The sequence below is a fragment of the Watersipora subatra genome, chromosome 11, assembly GCF_963576615.1.
Source record: "Watersipora subatra chromosome 11, tzWatSuba1.1, whole genome shotgun sequence".
In the NCBI taxonomy this organism is placed as follows: domain Eukaryota; kingdom Metazoa; phylum Bryozoa; class Gymnolaemata; order Cheilostomatida; family Watersiporidae; genus Watersipora; species Watersipora subatra.
The window spans coordinates 42033304-42055127 of NC_088718.1; the positions used below are offsets into that span (position 1 = coordinate 42033304).

The window sequence follows — 21824 nt, forward strand, 5'->3', positions numbered from 1 at the left end:
CTTTTTCATTCATATCATCTCCTATTTTTATAAACCTTTTAATAGAAAATACAAAGTCATCATTTTGCAATCAATTGCAATAATTATGACCTATCTCCATGAGCTGTTGGCTTGGCTTCAAATAAATGATGAATCGCCAGCTGGATTATGACGAGACGTCACCTCAAAAAGCCCCTTCAAGGATGCGCTGGGAGAATGTCAATGTTTAAACGGATTATCCAGACTAATATGAGTCCAATCGACCAATTAGAACGCGTATCGAGTATAAATGGTCCGTGGCTAGTAGTTTTACGCAGATCTCCGGCAGGTTTCACCCAAAGACTTCTAAGCAGTTGAGCTGGCCTCAATCATAAATTGGTAATCATTTTATTCTTCAATAGATATATAGATTCGCGTGTGTGTGAAACGGTGAGTTGTCTGTTAGAGCTGAAGTGAGTAGAGTTATAATCTACTTTTAGTGTATGGTAACTGTTTTATTCTTCAATAGACATATAGATTGCGTTGGCGTGTGTGTGTGGAACAGAAAGTTGTATGTTAGAGCTGAAGTGAGTAGAGTTATAATCTACTTTTAGTGTAGGGTAACTGTTTTATTCTTCAATAGATATATAGATTGCGTTGGCGTGTGTGTGTGGAACAGAAAGTTATATGTTAGAGCTGAAGTGGGTAGAGTTATAATCAACTTTTACTTCATGGTAAATATTTGAGAAAATTCTTACAGCTTGTTGTATAGAATTGAGATTTCAACGTAGATGTATAGCTTTAGATGCTGTCAAATACAATGCCAATGTTCATTCATATTGTAAAATTTAACTATCTTGCTATGAAATAAATTTAATTTTGTTTTTTATAGTGGCATCTAACTATTAAAATTTTTAGCATGCTATTATTCAACTATACTTTAAATTTACTTGACTTGTTTTTTGTAATGCTCAAGTTTTAAATAGTTTGCAAACAGAAATGTTATCACAAGTGGGAAAATTTTAATATTACAAATTAGCGTGCTGTTACAATTATTCTTTGTTCACTTTTTTCACACTATACAATAAACTTTATTTTGTTTCATAGTATTTTTTATTATTACATTAAAATAAATAATATCATCCAACTTATGATTAGGTAACTAAAGACTATTAAAAAAAACTCTGATATATTTTCTGGTTTGTTGCAGGCAAAAATATGAACACTTTACGCACTGTGGCAGTGCTAGCGCTAGCACTTGCCTGTGTTTCGGCCCAAAGGAGAAGGGGTGGCGGCGGCGCTGGTAATGAATTTGGACAACAAAACGAGGTTTTTGCCAGCGATATTCTAGAAAGTAATATTGCTGCTCAAGACAGCAATCTAGTGCAATCTGGCACAAACTTAAACGCTGGAACAAGAGACAGCGCTGTATGTATTATAAATATTCACCTATTTATATTTGATATCGATACTGCTATTACTGACATTACTATTCTATATTGCCATGTGGTGTTGAACCTCTGCTTGTTTTGAACTTCCTGAAATGAAAACACCACCAAGATCTGTACTAGTAATGCTCTCAACTGTCTTTATAGCTTTTTGATGCAAACAGCGGAGATCGAAGTAGCGTGGCTGCATCCGAGAACAATGGTTTCCAGGGAGGAGTAAGAGCATCCAATCAGCAGGCAGCTGATTTTTACAACAATGGTGGTGACTTCTTTAATTTTGATGGTGCATCACGAAGAGATTTTGCAAATACACAAGGTAATCTAATCATATTACTTTTATCATTGCTTCTGAAGCTACAGCTTGTTCTGCCTGTGATCAGAGTCACGTACATAGCCTTAGCACCATCTGCTAAGGCTATGTTAATGCGCTATGGATAAGTTAATGCTTGCAATTGTTTAAATACAATTAGTAAGTGATTCTCAAATTTTCTAGTGAGAATTTAAAAATTTGCTTCATACACAAATAAAAAGATTTTTACAAAACCTTAAAAAGCGTCCTTAGTTATGTGAGTACTATTTCATGCTTACTAAGGTTTGATCAACAATTTCAGGCATCAATGTCCTCCTTGATGAGCGCTTGAGCGACAATGCTGCCGTATCAGTAAATGAAGGAAACCAGTTTAACTTTGGCACCAGAGATGCGATTAATGAACAACTACAAGCCGACACTGTTGACCAAAGTTCTGCGGCAGTCCAAGGAGACTTTGTTGACCAGCAGCAAGTGCAGGCCGTGGTGAGTAGCCGAAGTCATCTGATTTCTAAAAAAACCAGTTGCGTTGTTATTAAAATTTTGTTCTAATTTGGAGGCAAATATATAAAATTAAACTACGGTAGAGATAACTCATTTAAAAGAAATATGGCTAACAGAATATTTTAGAAATATTTAAAATATATGTTTTAGCAAGAGTAAAGCAGTTTTAAGGCTGTGTATAAAAACCACTCCTAGGGCTTATTTAAAAGTTTGTCTATAGTGCATTTTTTATTTTAGGATCAATCACAAGATTCGCTGCAAGCTGGAGAGCAAGTTGGAGCTCGAGATGATGCTTTCCTCAACGCTGGGGATTTCTCCAATTCTCAATTTGGAGGAGCTCAAGGTGCCTTTGGAGCAGAAGGCTTTGGAGGACAAGGAGGTTCCAACTTTGGTGGTTTTGGCGGCGGCGGTGGTCTCGGAGGCGGCTTTGGAAGAGGTGGCGGCGGTGGGGGCTTTGGAAGAGGTGGCGGTGGAGGCAGCTTCGGAGGCGGTGGCGGCAGCTTTGGAGGCAGCGGATTTGGAGGCAACGGCTTTGGAGGCAGCGGTTTCGGAGGCAGCGGTTTTGGAAGAGGTGGCGGCGGAGGCCTTATAGGAGGTGGCGGCGGCTTTGGAGGAGGCGGATTTGGAGGAGGCGGCAACTTCTTGGGAGGCGGCGGAGGAGGTGGCAATTTTCTAGGCGGAGGAGGTGGCATTTTTGGAGGAAGAATTTTTAGAAGACGATAGAAAGCAATTTTTTAGACGTCAGCATTTCTTCAAATCATGAAGGCGATGACTTGCGCTGTCATAGCTGGAGTCCCTTCTATTGTATAAATCTAAGCTTCTTTGGTGTTCTTGTTTACATTCATGTTATGGTTTTTTCTAACAAGCTATTTATTTCCTGTCAGTATTATTTATTTTGTGAATGATGGAACCACTGAATGATTTCTCAAAATAAATATACAGTTATTAAAAAAATACCCAATTTTAATTTTAGCGTTTGTCTGAATGAATAACTCTGCAGTGCCTAAAAAAAATATATATATCAAAAAATACACTGCACAAAAATATTTAGAATTTCTAACAATCGGTTTCAGTTTTGAACAAAGTTACAGTTTTGATGCCAGACACTGCTACCATTAAACACTTTTCAAGTATGTAACCACAGAGTATTATGGCAAGGGAAGAATTTCTCATTACTCTCATGCATTATTTAGACAGCATTTCTAGCATATATGCCAAAGAACATCAGATTAGAGGAAACCTGCAATAAACTCAAAACCTCAGAAAAAATTTAACTAATTCGTAAGAAAATCTTACATTTATAAATCCATGTGTCAGGTGGTGCCAGGATGAGTTTGCTAAAACCACTATTAGGTCTGGATTAGCGGTAATCTCACGTGGGTTTTAATCTAAGCAATTGAAGATTTACATCAATTCCACTTGCGCAGATTTGAGCTAACAGATGGCTGAGTTACATTCAAAGATCTATAACGGTTTATACTGGCGCAAGATTAGCACAGGCAAAATATTTTTCTATATGCTTTGCAAAATACATTATATTTACATAAAAGGATAAAAACAGCTGGAATTCTGTTTGGTGTGCTATGAATCAGCAGACTTCTATAATTCTGTTATTGTCAAATCAAACAATAATTTGCAAACTTTCTGGGTACTGACAACTCCGAATTGCATTGTTGTAAGGCTTATAAAAATTTTGAACCAACCAGTTTTAATTAACAGTTTATTAATTCTTATTAAACAAGTGAATCATATATTTAACAAATTTATAAATTTTACTTGTAAGTTTATTGGGTCACTTAAAAAAAACATTTCTTCGTTGGTTTTTTACAAGAATCAGTACTCTGTTTCCACGTTTATAGAAATCATCTCTCTTTTATTTCGGAAATTAATCTTTTGTCTTTGGCTTTTAAGAATTCCTCTTTTTTTCATGTCTATGCATAATATGTGCCTCTTGTTTGCTTCTTAGAAAAGATGTTTGCAGAATTTACCCCTGTTGAGTCAGTTTCTTGTTTTCGTCTTTACCAAACATAATTTTAATTTCCAACTTTATCTATTGCATTTTCAATCTATGTTATCATAATCTACATTAGTTTAAATATAAAATTTTGAAAAACATTATGCAGGCATGTTTGCTCGAATAGCAAATTACTAAAGATTTTATTGGCTGATAACCATAAACTTTGAAACAAAACTTATCTAGTATCAACTTGAAGATTGCAACTTGTGTCTAAATAGCTTAATTCATTCAATAATTTCTATTATTCAGCTACGAATATTCCAAGTAGTAGGTTCTATGAAGTAAAAAATGTGACCAACTCGAAAACCTAGTAATGGTTCCATCGATAGACCAAAGGAAAAACTGCAACAATGAAACTGCGTAATATGGATAGAACCAAGGATGACAATGTTAGCTCTATGCATAGCTCTATGCATAGCTTTTTGTTATGTTCCAGAGCAGCAGCTGAATTTAATGTTTATTTTTAGTTAATTTTTAATAAATATAACTTTAAGTTTTTTATAAAATTGTTATGATTTTACATGGTCTTACATGGCATTTGCTTGGTCTTTACTTTAATGTTTAATCGTGTTACAGTTTATTATCTTATATTATATTATTAGCTTATTATTATTATTTAGCTTGGTTCGACTCTGTGTAGGCTTTATTTTAAAATCCTAAAAGAAAACAGAATTTCAAAAATGGCAGACTTTAGGAAAAAAGATTTTAAGCATCTGAAGGCTTTGTTTGTATAGTTACCTCTTTTCATTAATTTCTCCGCGTGATTTGAGCTAACACATTTATCAATAGAAAAAACAGAAAATTTGCATATAACATTTTTTTTGACATTAGTATTTTTGTAGTTGATTGTGTCCAGTTTCAAGTTCCAATTTCCTGCCAATCAAATAAATCATCGTAAGCTCCTCTCAGTGTGATTGCTAAGCTAAAATCTTTTGTAATGATGACACTCGGTCAAGGAACTGAAATAAGGTAGAAATCGGAATAGCTTTTCTCCTCAGCAGCTGGCAAAGTTGAGCTTAACCAGTTCGGCTGTTAGACCAGGACATCACCCTGAACATCATCATACTGTAACCTGGAAATCTTTACAGAGTTAGGAATCATATGAGGTTACCGTCTGGTTATAGACATGACCTTTAGGGAGTTGGTGTAGTAACATCTGCGTTGATCTTTGTATTTATCTAATGGCCTTTTTAGCAGCTTAGCTCATAGCACGTGAGTTCTGTTGTCTTAAAAATTTAGCGTTGCAAAATTCAATTTAACATTAATCCTATATAATCAAAGCTTCTCTCATAGTTGGAAAAAACTTGTTTATTTAGTTCAGAATCAAATTGAAGTGCTAATAATAGTTTTATATCTATAATAATAAATCTAATTTTGCCATTGTGTCTGTCTGTTAGCCTGCATATACGCTGCATTTCCATATTTTTCCACTGATTTCATCCAAACTTCACATACACATACCCCTTGCTTTTCACCAGGTTGATAAAATATTTGGTTTCAAAATTTCATCTGGTTCCTGAAAACCAGCCTCCTAAACACCCACCTGCAGGCACTTTCACTCTCACATTGAAAGTGAAAGGAATCCTGGCATCGCCAAGTTCAATGCTAGTTTCGTACATTTTAATTGTCCAATTAGACACAAATAAACTTTATTAGGCTGTTTTAAGCTGTAAACCACTCAATTTCATCTTCGAAATGCTTAATACGGAGTGGAGCCATACACAAAAATCTTGCAGATATTGTAAAAATCTAGAGCTTATGTTATTGGTAATATTTTACATATTAGGTTTACTGGTTTAGCAGTATAATTTAGAGTTATCAGCCCCATGAAATTTCTAAAAGTTGTTCTTTAAAACCAAATTAATATTTAGCCATTTGCTGATAAATGTGCTCACAGAAAGCTTACGAACATTTAGATTGGTTGATATTCAGACCTGACTGTCTAAACTAGGGCATTTTGAAGGTCTAAAAAGACCCAGCATCAGACGGTGTCTCAATTCAAGTCTCCTGTCTAACTTTTTATATAATAGGCATGGAAATTAGCATTTTCCGGAACTTTACTTTTCGTTTTTTGTGCAAAGAATTTCACTGAGCTGCAGCTAATGGCATTTGTAATAAACATTTAGCTAAACTTTCCGCACTGAAGATTCATTAAAGCCTTATGAGCACCAATTAAGCTAGACAGTTCTTTGATTTACTCATTTCCAGGTATTTTAAGAGGCGTGACTAAAGTGCCAGGGTACATGTTTGTTATTATTATTATTATTGCGGCGTCAAGACGCCCATCAGGCTTCTAGCTTTGAATCACAAACCATCGAGCAAAGAAAAACAGGCCTGGGCAAATGGAGACTAAACTGTCAAATGCATGAATAGTAAACATTTGATCTTAGCCATTGGCGCAAGTCAATGGTTAGATGTAGTTTTGTTCACCATGGGGCGACAACTCAAAATTGTAGTAGTTCTCACCAAGTTGTGGTTCAGATAACGTAGCATAAAGAGAAGGCCAGAAATTTTTAAAAGTATTAAATTTGCATTATATAGTGAATAAAGTAATTTAAAATACAAGAACATTTTGAGATGTCCATATTTTTTTCCCTAACCAAGAAGTAAACTAATAAATTAGTCAGATTGTACGACAATTATTGTACAATGTATACAAAGTGTAAAACGTATACAAAGTGTACAATGGCCTATGTTGGTCACTGAACTACTCAAAAGTTGCTCACATTTTGACAGGCAGTTGTTAAGGTTTGCAAATTCAGCCTCTTGTATGAAACATTAAAATCTTTGGTTCGAAAATAAAACTGATGTCAATAATGGTTGTTAATAATTATTTTTGTGCTTTATAAGTATAATTTAATCTCATTAATCTATTAATTTAATTTAATCTCATATTCTGTTTTTAATGCAACAATTTTCTGCCAGAGCTTACTAAAAACTATTTTATCACATTTCTTCTTCAGTGAGAAACAGTCATTGATTTTGTAAAAGGCTGAACAGAACAAGGTTTCATTTTATAGTTTAAATCGGGAACTCTGCAATGGCATTCTTTGTGTTACAAGCTGACACCATTAATTGCTATGAATAAAATAAGTTCCCTAATTAAAATTAAGTACACTATATATTGATTTCTCACATTTTCTTAGTTTTAATTTAGTAAGCAAATGTTTAATTTTGTATTTAAAAATTTATAATACAAAATTAAACACTCCCTTACTAAATCATTATAAATACAATGCAAATCTTACAAATGCAAATACTAATTATGAAATAGCAAATATATGGAATATTTTTAAATACATAAAATACAGAATATATAATGACTATTTTATTCTATGTTGTATTATATAATTATCTATAAAGATTCTTTTATTCCAGAACGTTTTGGCATTTGAATAAAGACTGCAGATGAAAAACATCTCAATCCAATAAGAGTGTGTAAACCCGCCTCCTATAGGCAAGAGTCAAGCTGTAGCAAAACTTCAATGCTTTAAAAACTGTTTTAAAACTAACTTTACATCAAACTAGTAGTAACATTGATGATGCCTGAGACTTATTTCATTTTTAAACAGATAACCTGAAGGTAATTTAAGAAACTGGTTTTCAAGAACCAAACAGAGTTTTTAAACAAAATATTTTAAAAATGTTATATCTGTGTGAAAGTTGGATGAAATGTTTAAATCTCTGTGAAGTGTACTTTTTCAAATGGTATCCTCATAGCTTTGGGCAGACAAGCAGACAGATGAAATCAGGTCTTATTATAGTACAGATTAATGTAGGATTTAAAACTTTTGAAACTACTTAAAAATATAAAATCAGAATATTTACTGACTGCTGTCGTGGACCTTTGCTTCCTTTTTACAATGAAACTGAAGATTTGTTCTATCATTAAAATGAAATCTTTGTTTAGTTTCAAGGACTGAAGTAATGCAGTATTTTTGTATTCATTGTAAGCATCAGCCATATATACAGTTCTACATCAAGCAAACACTCTAAAAAGTGTCACGTAATTAAAGATTAACTTAAAAGCCTTACTGTGAATAGTAAGGAGACCAAACTTGATGCCTCTAAATCATTTAGAGATAGTTGTGATTAGAGTCCATTATGTAATAATAACAATAACTATTTGAGCGTATTTAAAAAATCTAAATCTATAAATTTGAAAATCTATAAATCTTCAAATCTATAAATCTATAAATCTGCAAATCTATAAATTTATAAATCTGTAAATCTGCAAATCTATAAATCTGCAAATCTATAAATATGCAAATCTATAAATCTGCAAATCTATAAGTTTATAAATCTGTAAATCTATAAATTTATAAATCTATAGATCCATAAACCTTTGCAAGCTAAAAATTTCTTCACTAGTTTAATGACAGTTTGGTTGTTAGCAAGGAGATCATCTTATAATGTCTAAAGTGGTAGAATTTAGCGTTTGGCTCATACATTTCAGTCAGCTGACACCAAATTTTAGCAACATCAGTAAAATCACTCAACTAGTCAATTCATTTATTTAAAGATAAAACTTGTCGGTCAATAAATTGGTTGAATAGTTGTACTGCTAGTCAAGTGGTCATAACTCTTAAAATGTAGTTCCTCGAACATAAAAAGCAAAAATTGTTTCAGTTAAAAAAGGTTTTTGGCCTGTGAATAGTATGTTGGAGTTCAATTTAAAACAGATTTTAAAAAATTTACAAAAGACCACCGGTGACATCCAAACTTAAATTGCTCTCTGCAACTGGGCACGGTCATGAAGGTTTTTAATCATAGAGCTCAGGTATGTCTACTCGATATCCCAGAGACATAGTTTGTACAGCAATGCTCTTGCAAAGCTTTATTTTTAGCGATAAGTTTCTAAACACGTTTTTCAAATGTTTTGTTTTCAAACTTTTTTTAAATAATGTCATAGGTAAGTTTTGAACTAACATCTGAAACGTTATAGTAGGGTTTGTGTCGGCGGCAAGTAAAACAGATACCATCAACAATCTTAGAGGGACACAACAACGACAAGCATTTAGCAAACTGGCTCAAAATAGACATACTCTAAATGCATTTTCAGGTGTTACACAGGATTTAGGCATGTCTTAGGGATCGTCTTACCACATGTCTTTAAAAGCAGTTCTTGGATGGTTTGTCGCATTTACACTATTTTTTGTAACAGATGTTGGTGGTCTAGAAACACAATGTGATTTAGCCATCTTACATAGTAGTGCTACATTTACAGCGATATACTCACATTGTTACACTCACAGTGTTACACTCAAAGTGTTACACTCACAGCGATACACTCACAGTGTTACGCTCACAGCGATATACTCACAGTGCTACACTCACAGTGTTACACTCACAGCGATACACTCACAGTGTTATACTCACATTGTTACACTCACAGTGCTACACTCACAGTGTTACACTCACAGTGTTACACTCACAGTGTTACACTCACAGCGATATACTCACAGTGCTACACTCACAGTGTTACACTCACAGCGATACACTCACAGTGTTAAACTCACAGCGATACACTCACAGTGTTACACTCACAGCGATACACTCACAGTGTTACACTCACAGTGTTACACTCACAGCGATATAATCACAGTGCTACACTCACAGTGTTACACTCACAGCGATACACTCACAGTGTTACACTCACAGCGATACACTCACAGCGATACACTCACAGTGTTACGCTCACAGCGATATACTCACAGTGCTACACTCACAGTGTTACACTCAAAGTGTTACACTCACAGCGATACACTCACAGTGTTACGCTCACAGCGATATACTCACAGTGCTACACTCACAGTGTTACACTCACAGCGATACACTCACAGTGTTATACTCACATTGTTACACTCAGTGTTACACTCACAGCGATACACTCACAGTGTTATACTCACATTGTTACACTCACAGTGTTACACTCAAAGTGTTACACTCACAGCGATACACTCACAGTGTTATACTCACATTGTTACACTCACAGTGTTACACTCAAAGTGTTACACTCACAGCGATACACTCACAGTGTTACGCTCACAGCGATATACTCACAGTGCTACACTCACAGTGTTACACTCATAGCGATACACTCACAGTGTTATACTCACATTGTTACACTCACAGTGTTACACTCAAAGTGTTACACTCACAGCGATACACTCACAGTGTTACGCTCACAGCGATATACTCACAGTGCTACACTCACAGTGTTACACTCACAGCGATACACTCACAGTGTTATACTCACATTGTTACACTCACAGTGTTACACTCAAAGTGTTACACTCACAGCGATACACTCACAGTGTTACGCTCACAGCGATATACTCACAGTGCTACACTCACAGTGTTACACTCACAGCGATACACTCACAGCGATATACTCACAGTGCTACACTCACAGTGTTACACTCAGAGTGTTACACTCACAGTGTTACACTCACAGCGATACACTCACAGTGTTACACTCACAGCGATACACTCACAGTGTTACACTCACAGTGTTACACTCACAGCGATATACTCACAGTGCTACACTCACAGTGTTACACTCACAGCGATACACTCACAGTGTTACACTCACAGTGTTACACTCACAGCGATATACTCACAGTGCTACACTCACAGTGTTACACTCACAGCGATACACTCACAGTGTTACACTCACAGTGTTACACTCACAGCGATATACTCACAGTGCTACACTCACAGTGTTACACTCACAGTGCTACACTCACAGTGTTACACTCACAGCGATACACTCACAGTGTTACACTCACAGCGATACACTCACAGTGTTACGCTCACAGCGATATACTCACAGTGCTACACTCACAGTGTTACACTCACAGCGATACACTCACAGTGTTATACTTACAGTGCTACACTCACAGTGTTACACTCAGAGTGTTACACTCACAGTGTTACACTCACAGCGATACACTCACAGTGTTACACTCACAGCGATACACTCACAGTGTTACACTCACAGTGTTACACTCACAGCGATATACTCACAGTGCTACACTCACAGTGTTACACTCACAGCGATACACTTACAGTGTTACACTCACAGCGATACACTCACAGTGTTACGCTCACAGCGATATACTCACAGTGCTACACTCACAGTGTTACACTCACAGCGATACACTCACAGTGATACACTCACAGCGATACACTCACAATGTTACACTCACAGTGCTATACTCACAGTGTTACACTCACAGTGTTACAGTCTCAGTGCTACACTCAAAGTGCTACACTCACAGTGTTACAGTCTCAGTGCTACACTCAAAGTGCTACACTCACAGTGTTACAGTCTCAGTGCTACACTCAAAGTGCTACACTCTCAGGGATACACTCACGGTGTTACACTCACAGTGTTACACTCCTTGGGTTACATTGACAGCTTATGATACACCCATAACACACTTCTTATAAAATATGAATATACCAGTTATGTGTACATATCTATTACATATAAAAATATATGTGAATCAAAAAAATTGTCTCCTTTGCATCATTTGGTATTGCTAGATATTGAAACAGATGAGATAGTACCCAACTGAGCAGCTAGCGGAAGTATGAGATGTTATTGCTATGATACCAAGATTAGTAATGACTACGGCTTGGTATAAAGTTGGACAATGTCTGTTTCACAAAAATGAGAACATGAATAGATGATTCCAAATATTTAAGGCTCAACACTCAACCAGATCTAACGTCTGTAAAAATTATGCTTATTTATCCATACTTAGACAAACACAGCTCAAGGAATTAAAAAAATATTTCAAACTTTTGTGGACATTCTTTGTCAACTAGTTCCTTTCTCTTTCTCCTTTTTCTCCTGGTTTACACTGGCAAGTATATGTTATTACATGTATATGTAATGACTATGTGTAATTATACGTAATGAAGGAGCCTATATAAGGGTATTGTCCTTATATCCCGTAAAATAGATTGCCTTTTATATCTGCTACAAAAACATCTATATATCAGGAGAACACTTAGTTAGGCAACTAAAGCATTTATATGCTTATATTTTCATACTTGGTATATACATCATAGCATATATATATCATACATATCATATATACATATAGCATATGTATAGCAGAACATATAGCATCTAAATATTTAACTATAACTGGGATATATGTTTATACAGCGTATATATGTCTAACGTAATATCCATGTGTGTCACTACAGCACTTATACATCTACAGTCACTGTATTGTAAAAATGAAATACCATACTGTCTTTGTCTGACCGAGCAGAGAGAGAATGTCGAAGCTCTTCCCATACATGTTCGCGTAAAAAAAATTGGCCTTGATCCCATATATATGGTAATAGAACCTTACAAAAAAATTTCTCAATGAGAGCAACGTAACGTGTAGTTGCATTGCTAAAATAGTTAGCGTGTGGTTATGGCATAGCAAATATAATAACGATGTAGATCATTACGTGTCTTCTATGGCTCAGTGGCAGAGCGTCTGGATTTCAAACTTGCGGCAGCAGTCACTGTGAATTCAAATCTATCAGAACACGGATAATACTAGTTCCAAGATTTTAATAGCTATAGCTGGTCAGGCATACACACATATACACATACACACAAACTTTGAGAAGTATATATATAGAAACGCTACATGGACATATATGTCTAACAGGAAATTCATGTATGTCACTACAGCAGTTATACATGTACGTTCATTGTATAATGACGTATATGTCTAAACAAAGCATGTGTATATGTCACTATAGCATTTATATATGTCCATACAGTGTATATCTTCAACAGAGCATCTGTATATGTCACAACAGCATTTATATATGTCCAAACAGTGTATATGTCTAAAAAAAGCATCTGTATATGTCACTATAGCATTTATATATGTCCATACAGTGTATATAGTGTATCTCAACAAAGCATCTGTATATGTCACTATAGCATTTAATATATGTCCATACAGTGTATATGTCTAAACAAAGCATCTGTATATGTCACTATAGCATTTAAATATGTCGATACAGTGTATATCTTCAACAGAGCATCTGTATATGTCATTATAGCACCTATGTATGTTATCATAATGTTATATATAAACAAGGAAATAAGCATTATGAATGTGTAACCTGGTACTTGCTAAGCATTTTTCTAGTCGAACTCATCAGGCCTGTTAAGGAGTTAATACTTCTACTGTACAAGAAAACAGGAGCAAAATATAATAGGCTTATTAGTGTTAGTATTTGAAAGGCACGGAGTCCAGAGTGATTTATAGTAATACCAACAGTCACTCTACGCAACTATTTATAAACTGCTGAACAGCAGACTATCATAGAGTGGTTGTTCCTCGTACACAAAGTCTTAATTCTCATCCTTTCCTAATCTTATAATCCTCGAAAGAGTCATTAAAGAGGACATTAAGAAATACCACTTCTTCATCAGTCTTCATGATAGTTGGTTAATTTCATAGGTCTAAACTTCTCTAATTTGATCTAATACAATAAGATCATTAAACACTCGCCATAAGATCAATGCAATCCATTTTAGTTGGTAGAAACAATATTAATCAAAATTGAATATTTTTGTGCTGGTTTATAGCCAATAACAGAATACCAACTTTCAACAGGAAATATAGAAACAAGAATTAAGGTATACATAAACAAGAGATAAAGATTTCAGATGTTTGAAACAATTAACCAGAAACCATCTACGACCCGAAAATAAAGAGACAAGAGCCAAGGTTGTTAGGCTGACATATGTTCATAGAGACTGACTAGATAATATTTTTCAACAGGCGGCATAAAGAGACAAGATCTAATGACTCTCTAAGTACCTTTATTCAACAAAAGAGAATACTAACACAATAGAATAGCAAATGCTGCACCAACTTTTTGAATCGAGTCAGTGTGGGCAGGTACCTCGCTAAAACACTATACACTTTTATGCTGATCATAGTAGCGCATTTTGGCATGGTAGGCTGATTTAAGCGCATATCACGCATGATCACATGATTGTGGAGTGTCAAAACACCTGTTTCAGTATATGTACATACATGTATTAACTATGAATAAAAACTTACTGGCACTCAGAAAGCCACAGGCTTGTAGGCAGTCTGCAGAAATGTAGTAATAAATTGACTAAGCTCTCGCACATATTTGCTCTAAACCTGGAACATGCAAGAGCACCAACCAGTTTTTCTTTTTTTGTCTAGTAAATCTTGAGAGACTGGTAGACTAGGACGCTTCTACTCACTATGAGCAAACTAGAATCAAACGGTGAAATGGTAGAGATTTACTAGCACTATATGTTTTGTTTCAAGCTACAAACGTCAGACATCGGGAAATAAGTTAGCATTGGTATATAAACTGAGGCAATAAAAACTGATGCTTTGCAAGATAATCATTAAAGAGCCGTAAAATATTTGATGGCAGTAAAAAAAGGTTGAAAGTCATAATTAGAGCTTTTTGAGAATTCATGCTATTTTTGTTTATAGGCAGCTAAACATGCTCTTTACCGTATATCATAAAGTTGATTAGTATTTATAAACTTTTTGGTTCTTATTTGTGTTCTTCAATTTTTTATATTTTATTTATTTAAATTCCAAAAATGGACGTTATAAGCTAGTGAGAATTTTTCAAGCAGATTCATCTGCTAAATGTACTCTATGACACTAAATCTTGTTAATTGTAAGCTATCAGTGTGGTCAGGTCAGTTTGAGGTTTTCTCCAAAATTCTTCAGGCTAAAGTTAACAATGAACCCTGGAAAACATTTTTCTTATTGCATGGCTCTGCTTCACGCCTTTAAGGTTTCATATTATATTTTTTCAAATTAGTTCCTGTAGCATTAGCTGCTGATGCATTTCTGCCAAGTCCTTTTATACAAAACATGTGTATGCATTCATACATAGGTACAGTGTAATCACATTTATAGAAAAAAATTATATATGTACATTCTGTATGATAGTGAAATTTATTTGTTTCATTTATCATTATAATTAGTAGCTAGTTTTGTGTATCTTCAAGGAAGGTGAAATCTATAGTGTCTCCATTATAGAGCACCACCTTCACATGAGTTTAGTGAAGTCTATATAGTCTTCACTATCTACACCTGGGTTACAATGAATACAGGGAATACAATGATCGGAGACAATTCAGTTTTTCGTCATTCTTATAAAAATATCTACCAAACAAACTCTACCTATAGTTGTGTTCACTTATCAATTTTTCTAAAACAAGTTATTATATTATTATATATTATTATATTATATTATTAACACTTGTTATAAAACGATAGTGTTTGCAAAAGAGTCAGTAAGGCAAATTATTAATTGTCAAATACACCTTCGTTTGAAGTATGTAAATTATGGTTGCCTTTTAAAGAAATACATTTAAAATTATTTGTAGAGTTCAATGACTTTATATTAAAACTAAGAGATAGTTTGTAATTAATCTTGTACACAAAAACAAAAATAAACTTTTAGTTAAAAAAAACAAGTTATTCAAAGAAAAGGAAAGTTCATTTGCTGAATTCATTACAAAAAAAAACATTAAAAAAACATTATAAAGGAATTATGCAAGCATTGTTTGATCTCAAATTGATTTCATGGCCAGTGCCCATATAATCAAAGTAGAACACATAGAAAACTAAAAATGGAAGAAAGTGAATAGTATCTAAAAATATGCTTGTGATATAGGGATGTGCTAGGTATAGGACAGGCAAGTTATTTTTGTCTGGTGTCCTCAGTGGTTTCTGTTTGTGAGGTGTAGCAATAAAGTGGGTGGTTGGGTGTTTAGGATAGTCTGTTAGGGTACTTTAGACAGCAAAGTATCGCCAATCACAAGAGCCTTCATCATTGGTCATATTTATAGACTGGGCCTCCAACCCATAAATATTTCCAACAATTGGATAAAGTAAACAGACAGCTTTTGACTATTAAAAGCCTAAAGCAGATTTGCAATAAAATTAGATACAACAAATAAGAAGAACATCAGCTCATAGAACAGTGTTTTATTATTATCATAGTTGATTTCCTCAGCTCTTCAGCTGGTGATACGTCGGTATCGTCTAGGAGCCCTAACCTGGGATATCCAACACCTTTCTCAGTATCCTCGCTGATCCTGGTAGAGCAAAGAATTGTACTCTATCTACCTTCTTCTCTATGTCCAGCAGATGCATTTGCTCATGCAGGTTTGCCACTGCTTCCAGCGCTCTCACGATTATTGGTACTACCGTCGCTGATGTTTTCCATATTATTCTTATCTCTTTTGCCAAGTCTTGATACCTTTCCACTCTATCTTTTTCTGTTATCCTTGCATTTCCTGGCACAGCTATGTTGATGATCTATGCGTGGTTGATCTCTTTGTCTTGCACAACGATGTCTGAAATGCGGGCTGGTATGATTTGGTCTGTTTGTATAGAAAAACCCACAGTATCTTTGCTTTGTCGTTTTCTGTCACTCTCTCGTGCTGATGCTCGTACCAATTATTATTATTGTTATTGGCAGTCATCACAGCATGACGTTACGCTGTTATTGGCATCTTTGGAATGGGTCAGAACAGATAATCTGTGAGATCCAAAACTTTGCTTAGTATTTTAGCTGATCCCAGCAGTGCAGCAAATTGCATTTTTGGGTTTTATGTGGAGTTCTGTGATGCCCAACCCAGACCTTATAATGCTGAGCTGAGGCTTGCTTCTCGGTTGATACAGAAAGGGTACACCAAAAGGTACACACCTTTTCTGTACACTAAGTACAGAAAAGGGTACACTAAGCATTCGAATGTAAAGTCTGAATCTCTATGTAAAAATCAACTTTGACTTGGAATGAAAAGTTGATTTTAAGTTTGTAAGAGATGACAAGAACTTTTTTAGAACAATTGTTGAAGAACAAAAAGTTTTGAACCGCTTTTGTTTTTAATAAAATGGACATAGAAAAATTCAGTTAGTAAGCTTCAAAATAAATTTGAGATGATGGTTCTCCCCGTTTAATTAAAAACAAGTACTTGCAGTTTCAATCACGTAGGAGTATAATATATATACATGTATAATATAATAATATAATTTGTCTATATAATTGTTGGTAAACTATCAGGTTTGAGTAAGAGAAATGTATAATGTTTTGATAATTTTATTCAGAAGAACAATAGACCCTTCTCCTGCTTCCATTAGCTATAATGGTTGTTTTTGGCACAAATAGCTAAACAATGTTGTTGTCGGTCTGAAGTCAGCCAGAGTGGAAAAAGCCAGTCGCAATCGAATAAAAGTTAAAACCCACCTCTCTCCCACCTTTAAAAGTAAAATACCCTTTTTGATACAAAAAACCGACAAAATCCATAAAATAGACTATAAATAATATTATGTACATAAAATGTTCAGCCATTAGATTCAGCAAGCGACGATTAAAAACTAGATTTTTAATATAGCTGTGTTTAAGGTACAGCCGGCTTGGATGTCATAAGAACCATACTATAATATTTTAGATTTGAGTTTAAAACATAATTTTAAAATTTCTTCTTCATCTCAGGCTCAACGACTTTGTTCTGAGAGCAACGATTTTAGCAACACGTTAAAGTTATTGCTAACGAGAAATAATTCTTTCATAAATAATGAAAACAGTCGCAAGTGCTGCATAGCTTGCAGCTTGTCATGCCTTTGATCGATTCTAGCAAGCTGGTTGCATGCTGTTCACTATGATATCATCATGATGAGATATCCCTGCATCTCTCCTAAATATTTAATCCTCACTGCCTACACTACACAGAGTTGTACAAAGTGCTCGGAGTGCCTCTGTAATCTTTCCAGATGTGATTCAACAGCTACTTGGCCTTTATAAATATGGAACTTTCGAAAAACTTATCCGAGCTTCCAACAGATTTCATAAGCTGAATTTGGATTCTTTTGAGCTGTACTCAAACATTCATCAGGTTCGCAAACTTTAGCGTGCTGTTTGAATGAGATTCGAGTTTTATTAACACAAATATAGACGATTATATTTTTACAAAGTTATTTAATATTGTCATCTATTGGTATAACTGGTAGTTAAACGCTTTTAACGAGCTCTCGTACGATATGTCTATTTCTTGATTGGAAAAATTTAGGCTATCAGTTGCTGCAGCGTATATTTTTCTGTAATCTACTAAATTTTAGAATCTCAAACATTCTAAAATGTTTATCATTATTTACTGTATTGTAGCATTCAGTAACCTAAAGAGAATATTAGTGCAAATTTTACTTGTTGATTTGAGTTGTTGTTCTGATGTTAACAGAGTTACCTAAAGTATCGACGCTAACAAAAAAGCCAGTTGCTTTAGTTAACCAACTTAATTAGTTAAGTTATTTAGTGAACTTTAACCAGGTAACTGGTTAGCCAGTTGACTCACTAAGACAACTGGTTAACTAACTCAGTTAAGTAGTTTTCGGTTATGGAAGGTTCTTCACTCAGTACAAAGTGCAACCCCTCCTCTGAATTCTTGTTACCTAGATTGAATATTATGTGTTCACATCAAACAAATGTAATGTTATCGCTATAAAAATAACATATACTATAAAAAATACTGTATTTTAATACCAGTTTCTACTAATATTATAAGTTTTATTTTAAATTTACTGATTAGCTTGGTAAAAGTTGTAAAAAAATTATAAAATTTTGTTGTACATATCGAAGCTGACATTTCCATCAATTATAGATATTCAGCATGAACAAGCTACTCATCATCACTCTTCTGGCAGTTGTCGTGGGTCTGGTTGCATCACAGAATGTAAGAGGAAACAGGAGAGGGGGCGGGCAGAGACGAGCGCAAGGAGGAAGAGCCTCAGCTAACTCATTGCAGGCCGGAGAGAAAAATCTGGACGCACAAGAAGCTCTATTGCAGAAGAAACAGGCTAAGCAAGCGGTAGGATTAAATTAAAATATAAACTACTAGAACAGACTTTAAATAAAATTTAGGCAATTCGTTTGTTAAATTTATAAAGTAGAGTAATGCAACAAACATTTAGAAAGTTGAGAAAGTGGCGAACAATAGATATCTTTCTTATGTAAGTGGTAATCTTAGGAAGATAAAATGTCTGATTTGATTGAACATTTAAATTTTACTCTGATGAATTTTATTCTAAGCTATTATTTCTGCTTATAATGTGATTTTACGATACTCTGTAAATATTAATAAAACAAATTAATTTTGTTTTAAAATAGCAATTTTTTTACGCTGGTAACGGGTTTTCACTGCATCGGTCCTACTTTGCTGAAAAAAATGAATTCTTTTTGAGAGCTGAAATAAAAATACAAAAAGTTAAAGCGAATATATAAAAAAAAATGCTTTGAGTTACAGAGTAGTTGATGTATGGTACAAAATCTAGTAACTAAAGGAGAGAACGTAAAGATGTGTGGCAGCAATTGTAACTCATTCTCAGCTTTGCTGACTGACAACTTAGGATGCTCCTTCTAAGGAAATGGCATCTAACAGACGTGTCTACCTGTAGTTACTAAATGCGACCAACAATGGAGCTTCAAGTCACCTATCAAATATCAGCTCATCCTTTTTTACAAAAGCATTCTACAGCTGGTCGAGTCTGTTAGCAAACCATCCAGCATTTTGTGTTATACTCAACTTTTGTATGTTGATATGTACAGAGGTTGGACCGAAGAGCAGCTCGACAAGAAAGAAAGAAAGCAAAAGCAGCAAAAGCGGAGGCAGCAAGGCTAAAAGCGGAGAATGCTGTCAACTTTGAAACTTTTGAAAAAGAGGCTGAGTTTAATAACTTAGAGGCGGCAGCAAGTGTTGACAGCGGTAATAAATTTGGTGAGTCCAGTTTCTAACATTTCTATAGGCTTATCTTACCATAAATTCTGACTAGCATTTCTCTAATGTGACAGCATTTCTGGAGAGTAGTTGTGGATGGCCTGGTGGTCTAGAACACCTGACATTCAAACAATAGGTTGGGGTTCGATTCTCATGAGCTACTGATGAGTCTACTGGTCGTGACAGGAATGTCATACAAACTTAAATTGCTTTCTGCAACGGGATGTTCTCCGGTCATAGAGGATCTCTTGCCACTGGACTCAGACATGCTCAGCCAAGATCACAGAGACATTGTTTGTGTAACACTGGCTTTTAAAACATGCAGAGCCTTTGCTTACAGTAAGCTAAGCAGACATCAAACTCGAGCTTCGAGAGATTGTTCGCACTTTCTGCCACCATCTAAAGCTATTTGACAATGTGTAGAGGATATGATGTAGCTGCACCATTTACAAATATTTTTTGAAATGATGCACTTTTTATTTTTACCATTGTTCCGTTGCAGGCCTGCAGCTCTTCACCAACAACCACCACAAAGAAAATGCTGCCATTAGTAAAAGTGAAGGCAGCCAGTTTGCTTCAGGCACAAAACTAGCTTCAGAAAACTTTCTTAACACTGAATTCTACGATAGAGAAGAAGCTCTAGTAGAGGATGAGTTTCTTGATGTCGATGAGCTCAGTGCTGCCGTAAGTCATAAAAACAGCAATAATGATGATAGTTATAACAATTTTAATGCTGCTAGTAAAATAATGGTAGTTATAATATGATTTTATTAAAGTTTTATACATAATAATACAATAACTTTATTTTTGTAATAACTTAATGTAGTAATATAATATAAAAGTTTATTGAGGACTTTCTTGTAACAGGAGTTAACAAGAGTAACTATTCAAGAACAAAACAAAATGTTTTGCTGATTGGCTGACAGCAGACCAATAAATTCTATGAATAAATTTTGGTGCAACTAATCTCTTAAACTTTTCAACTTTTTTTATCAAAAAATACAAAAATGTTGTAATTAGGTTGAACCTTTTAACATAGCTGTAGGAAAGTGCTTTTGTTTTTAACATGCATACAACATGCGCGGCATTGCAGTACAATGCATTGTACATGTGCAACTAAAACACATAAAACACAGCAAAAGTTCTAAACGGTTTTTTGATTTCTTTCTAATCATTTTAAAAATTTGCCTTTTTATAAAAGTAATATGGATTTCAGGGAACTGATGAAGACTTGCTTAATGCCAAGGAGGCTAGCAGAGTCGAGCATGAACAGTTTATTGATGCCGAGAACGCCGCCCAAGCAAGTGGTCAGTTTGGTGAAACACGCAGTCAAGGTGGCGGTTTCTTTGGCAGCAACAACATTTTTGGTAGCAGCCCATTTGGAACGTTTGGTTCCTTCAAGAGGAGATAAGAAGATGGAAATGACAGGACACCCCTAGCAGCCAATAAAACAAATGTATTGTCTTTAAAAACAATGCATTTGGTTTATTCTTCACAGCTGCTTGGGACTTTGTTAGATCTATTAAAGTGTTAGCTCTATGAAAATGCTTTCAGATATTTATTTCTGTTATACTAAGTGACGTTTATATATGTTTTCTGTGTGCTGCTGGCGGTACACAATAGGCTTCTGTTTTCTTTCTGTTAAATATATTTATTGACAAAATAAATATATATTTATTTAACAAACTAAATAAAATGTTGCATAAACTTTATAGTCATTTAGCATAAACTGCATGCATATGATAAAATCTGCAAAAGATTTCGTTATCTAAA

General features: G+C 34.7%; 2 protein-coding genes across 3 annotated transcripts; both read left to right on the forward strand.

Moving 5' to 3' along the window:
* Positions 1 to 300: 300 nt before the first annotated feature.
* On the forward strand, positions 301 to 3171 carry LOC137408506 (keratin, type I cytoskeletal 9-like). Of its 2 annotated transcripts, none has more exons than XM_068095057.1 (5): positions 301 to 357; positions 1169 to 1386; positions 1554 to 1722; positions 2018 to 2199; positions 2455 to 3171. In XM_068095057.1, the coding sequence occupies exons 2-5, from the start codon at positions 1177 to 1179 to the stop codon at positions 2938 to 2940; spliced, it is 1047 nt and encodes a 348-aa protein (XP_067951158.1). In that variant the 5' UTR covers positions 301 to 357; positions 1169 to 1176; the 3' UTR covers positions 2941 to 3171. The 2 variants fall into 2 exon arrangements, with proteins under 2 accessions (XP_067951158.1, XP_067951159.1); XM_068095058.1 differs by having other exon boundaries at positions 308 to 408.
* Positions 3172 to 18127: 14956 nt separating this feature from the next.
* Positions 18128 to 21490, forward strand: LOC137408780 (uncharacterized). Its single transcript, XM_068095363.1, has 5 exons — positions 18128 to 18176; positions 18939 to 19145; positions 19883 to 20051; positions 20554 to 20735; positions 21268 to 21490. Exons 2-5 carry the CDS (start codon positions 18948 to 18950, stop codon positions 21460 to 21462), a joined length of 744 nt encoding a protein of 247 aa, XP_067951464.1. The 5' UTR covers positions 18128 to 18176; positions 18939 to 18947; the 3' UTR covers positions 21463 to 21490.
* Positions 21491 to 21824: the final 334 nt, after the last annotated feature.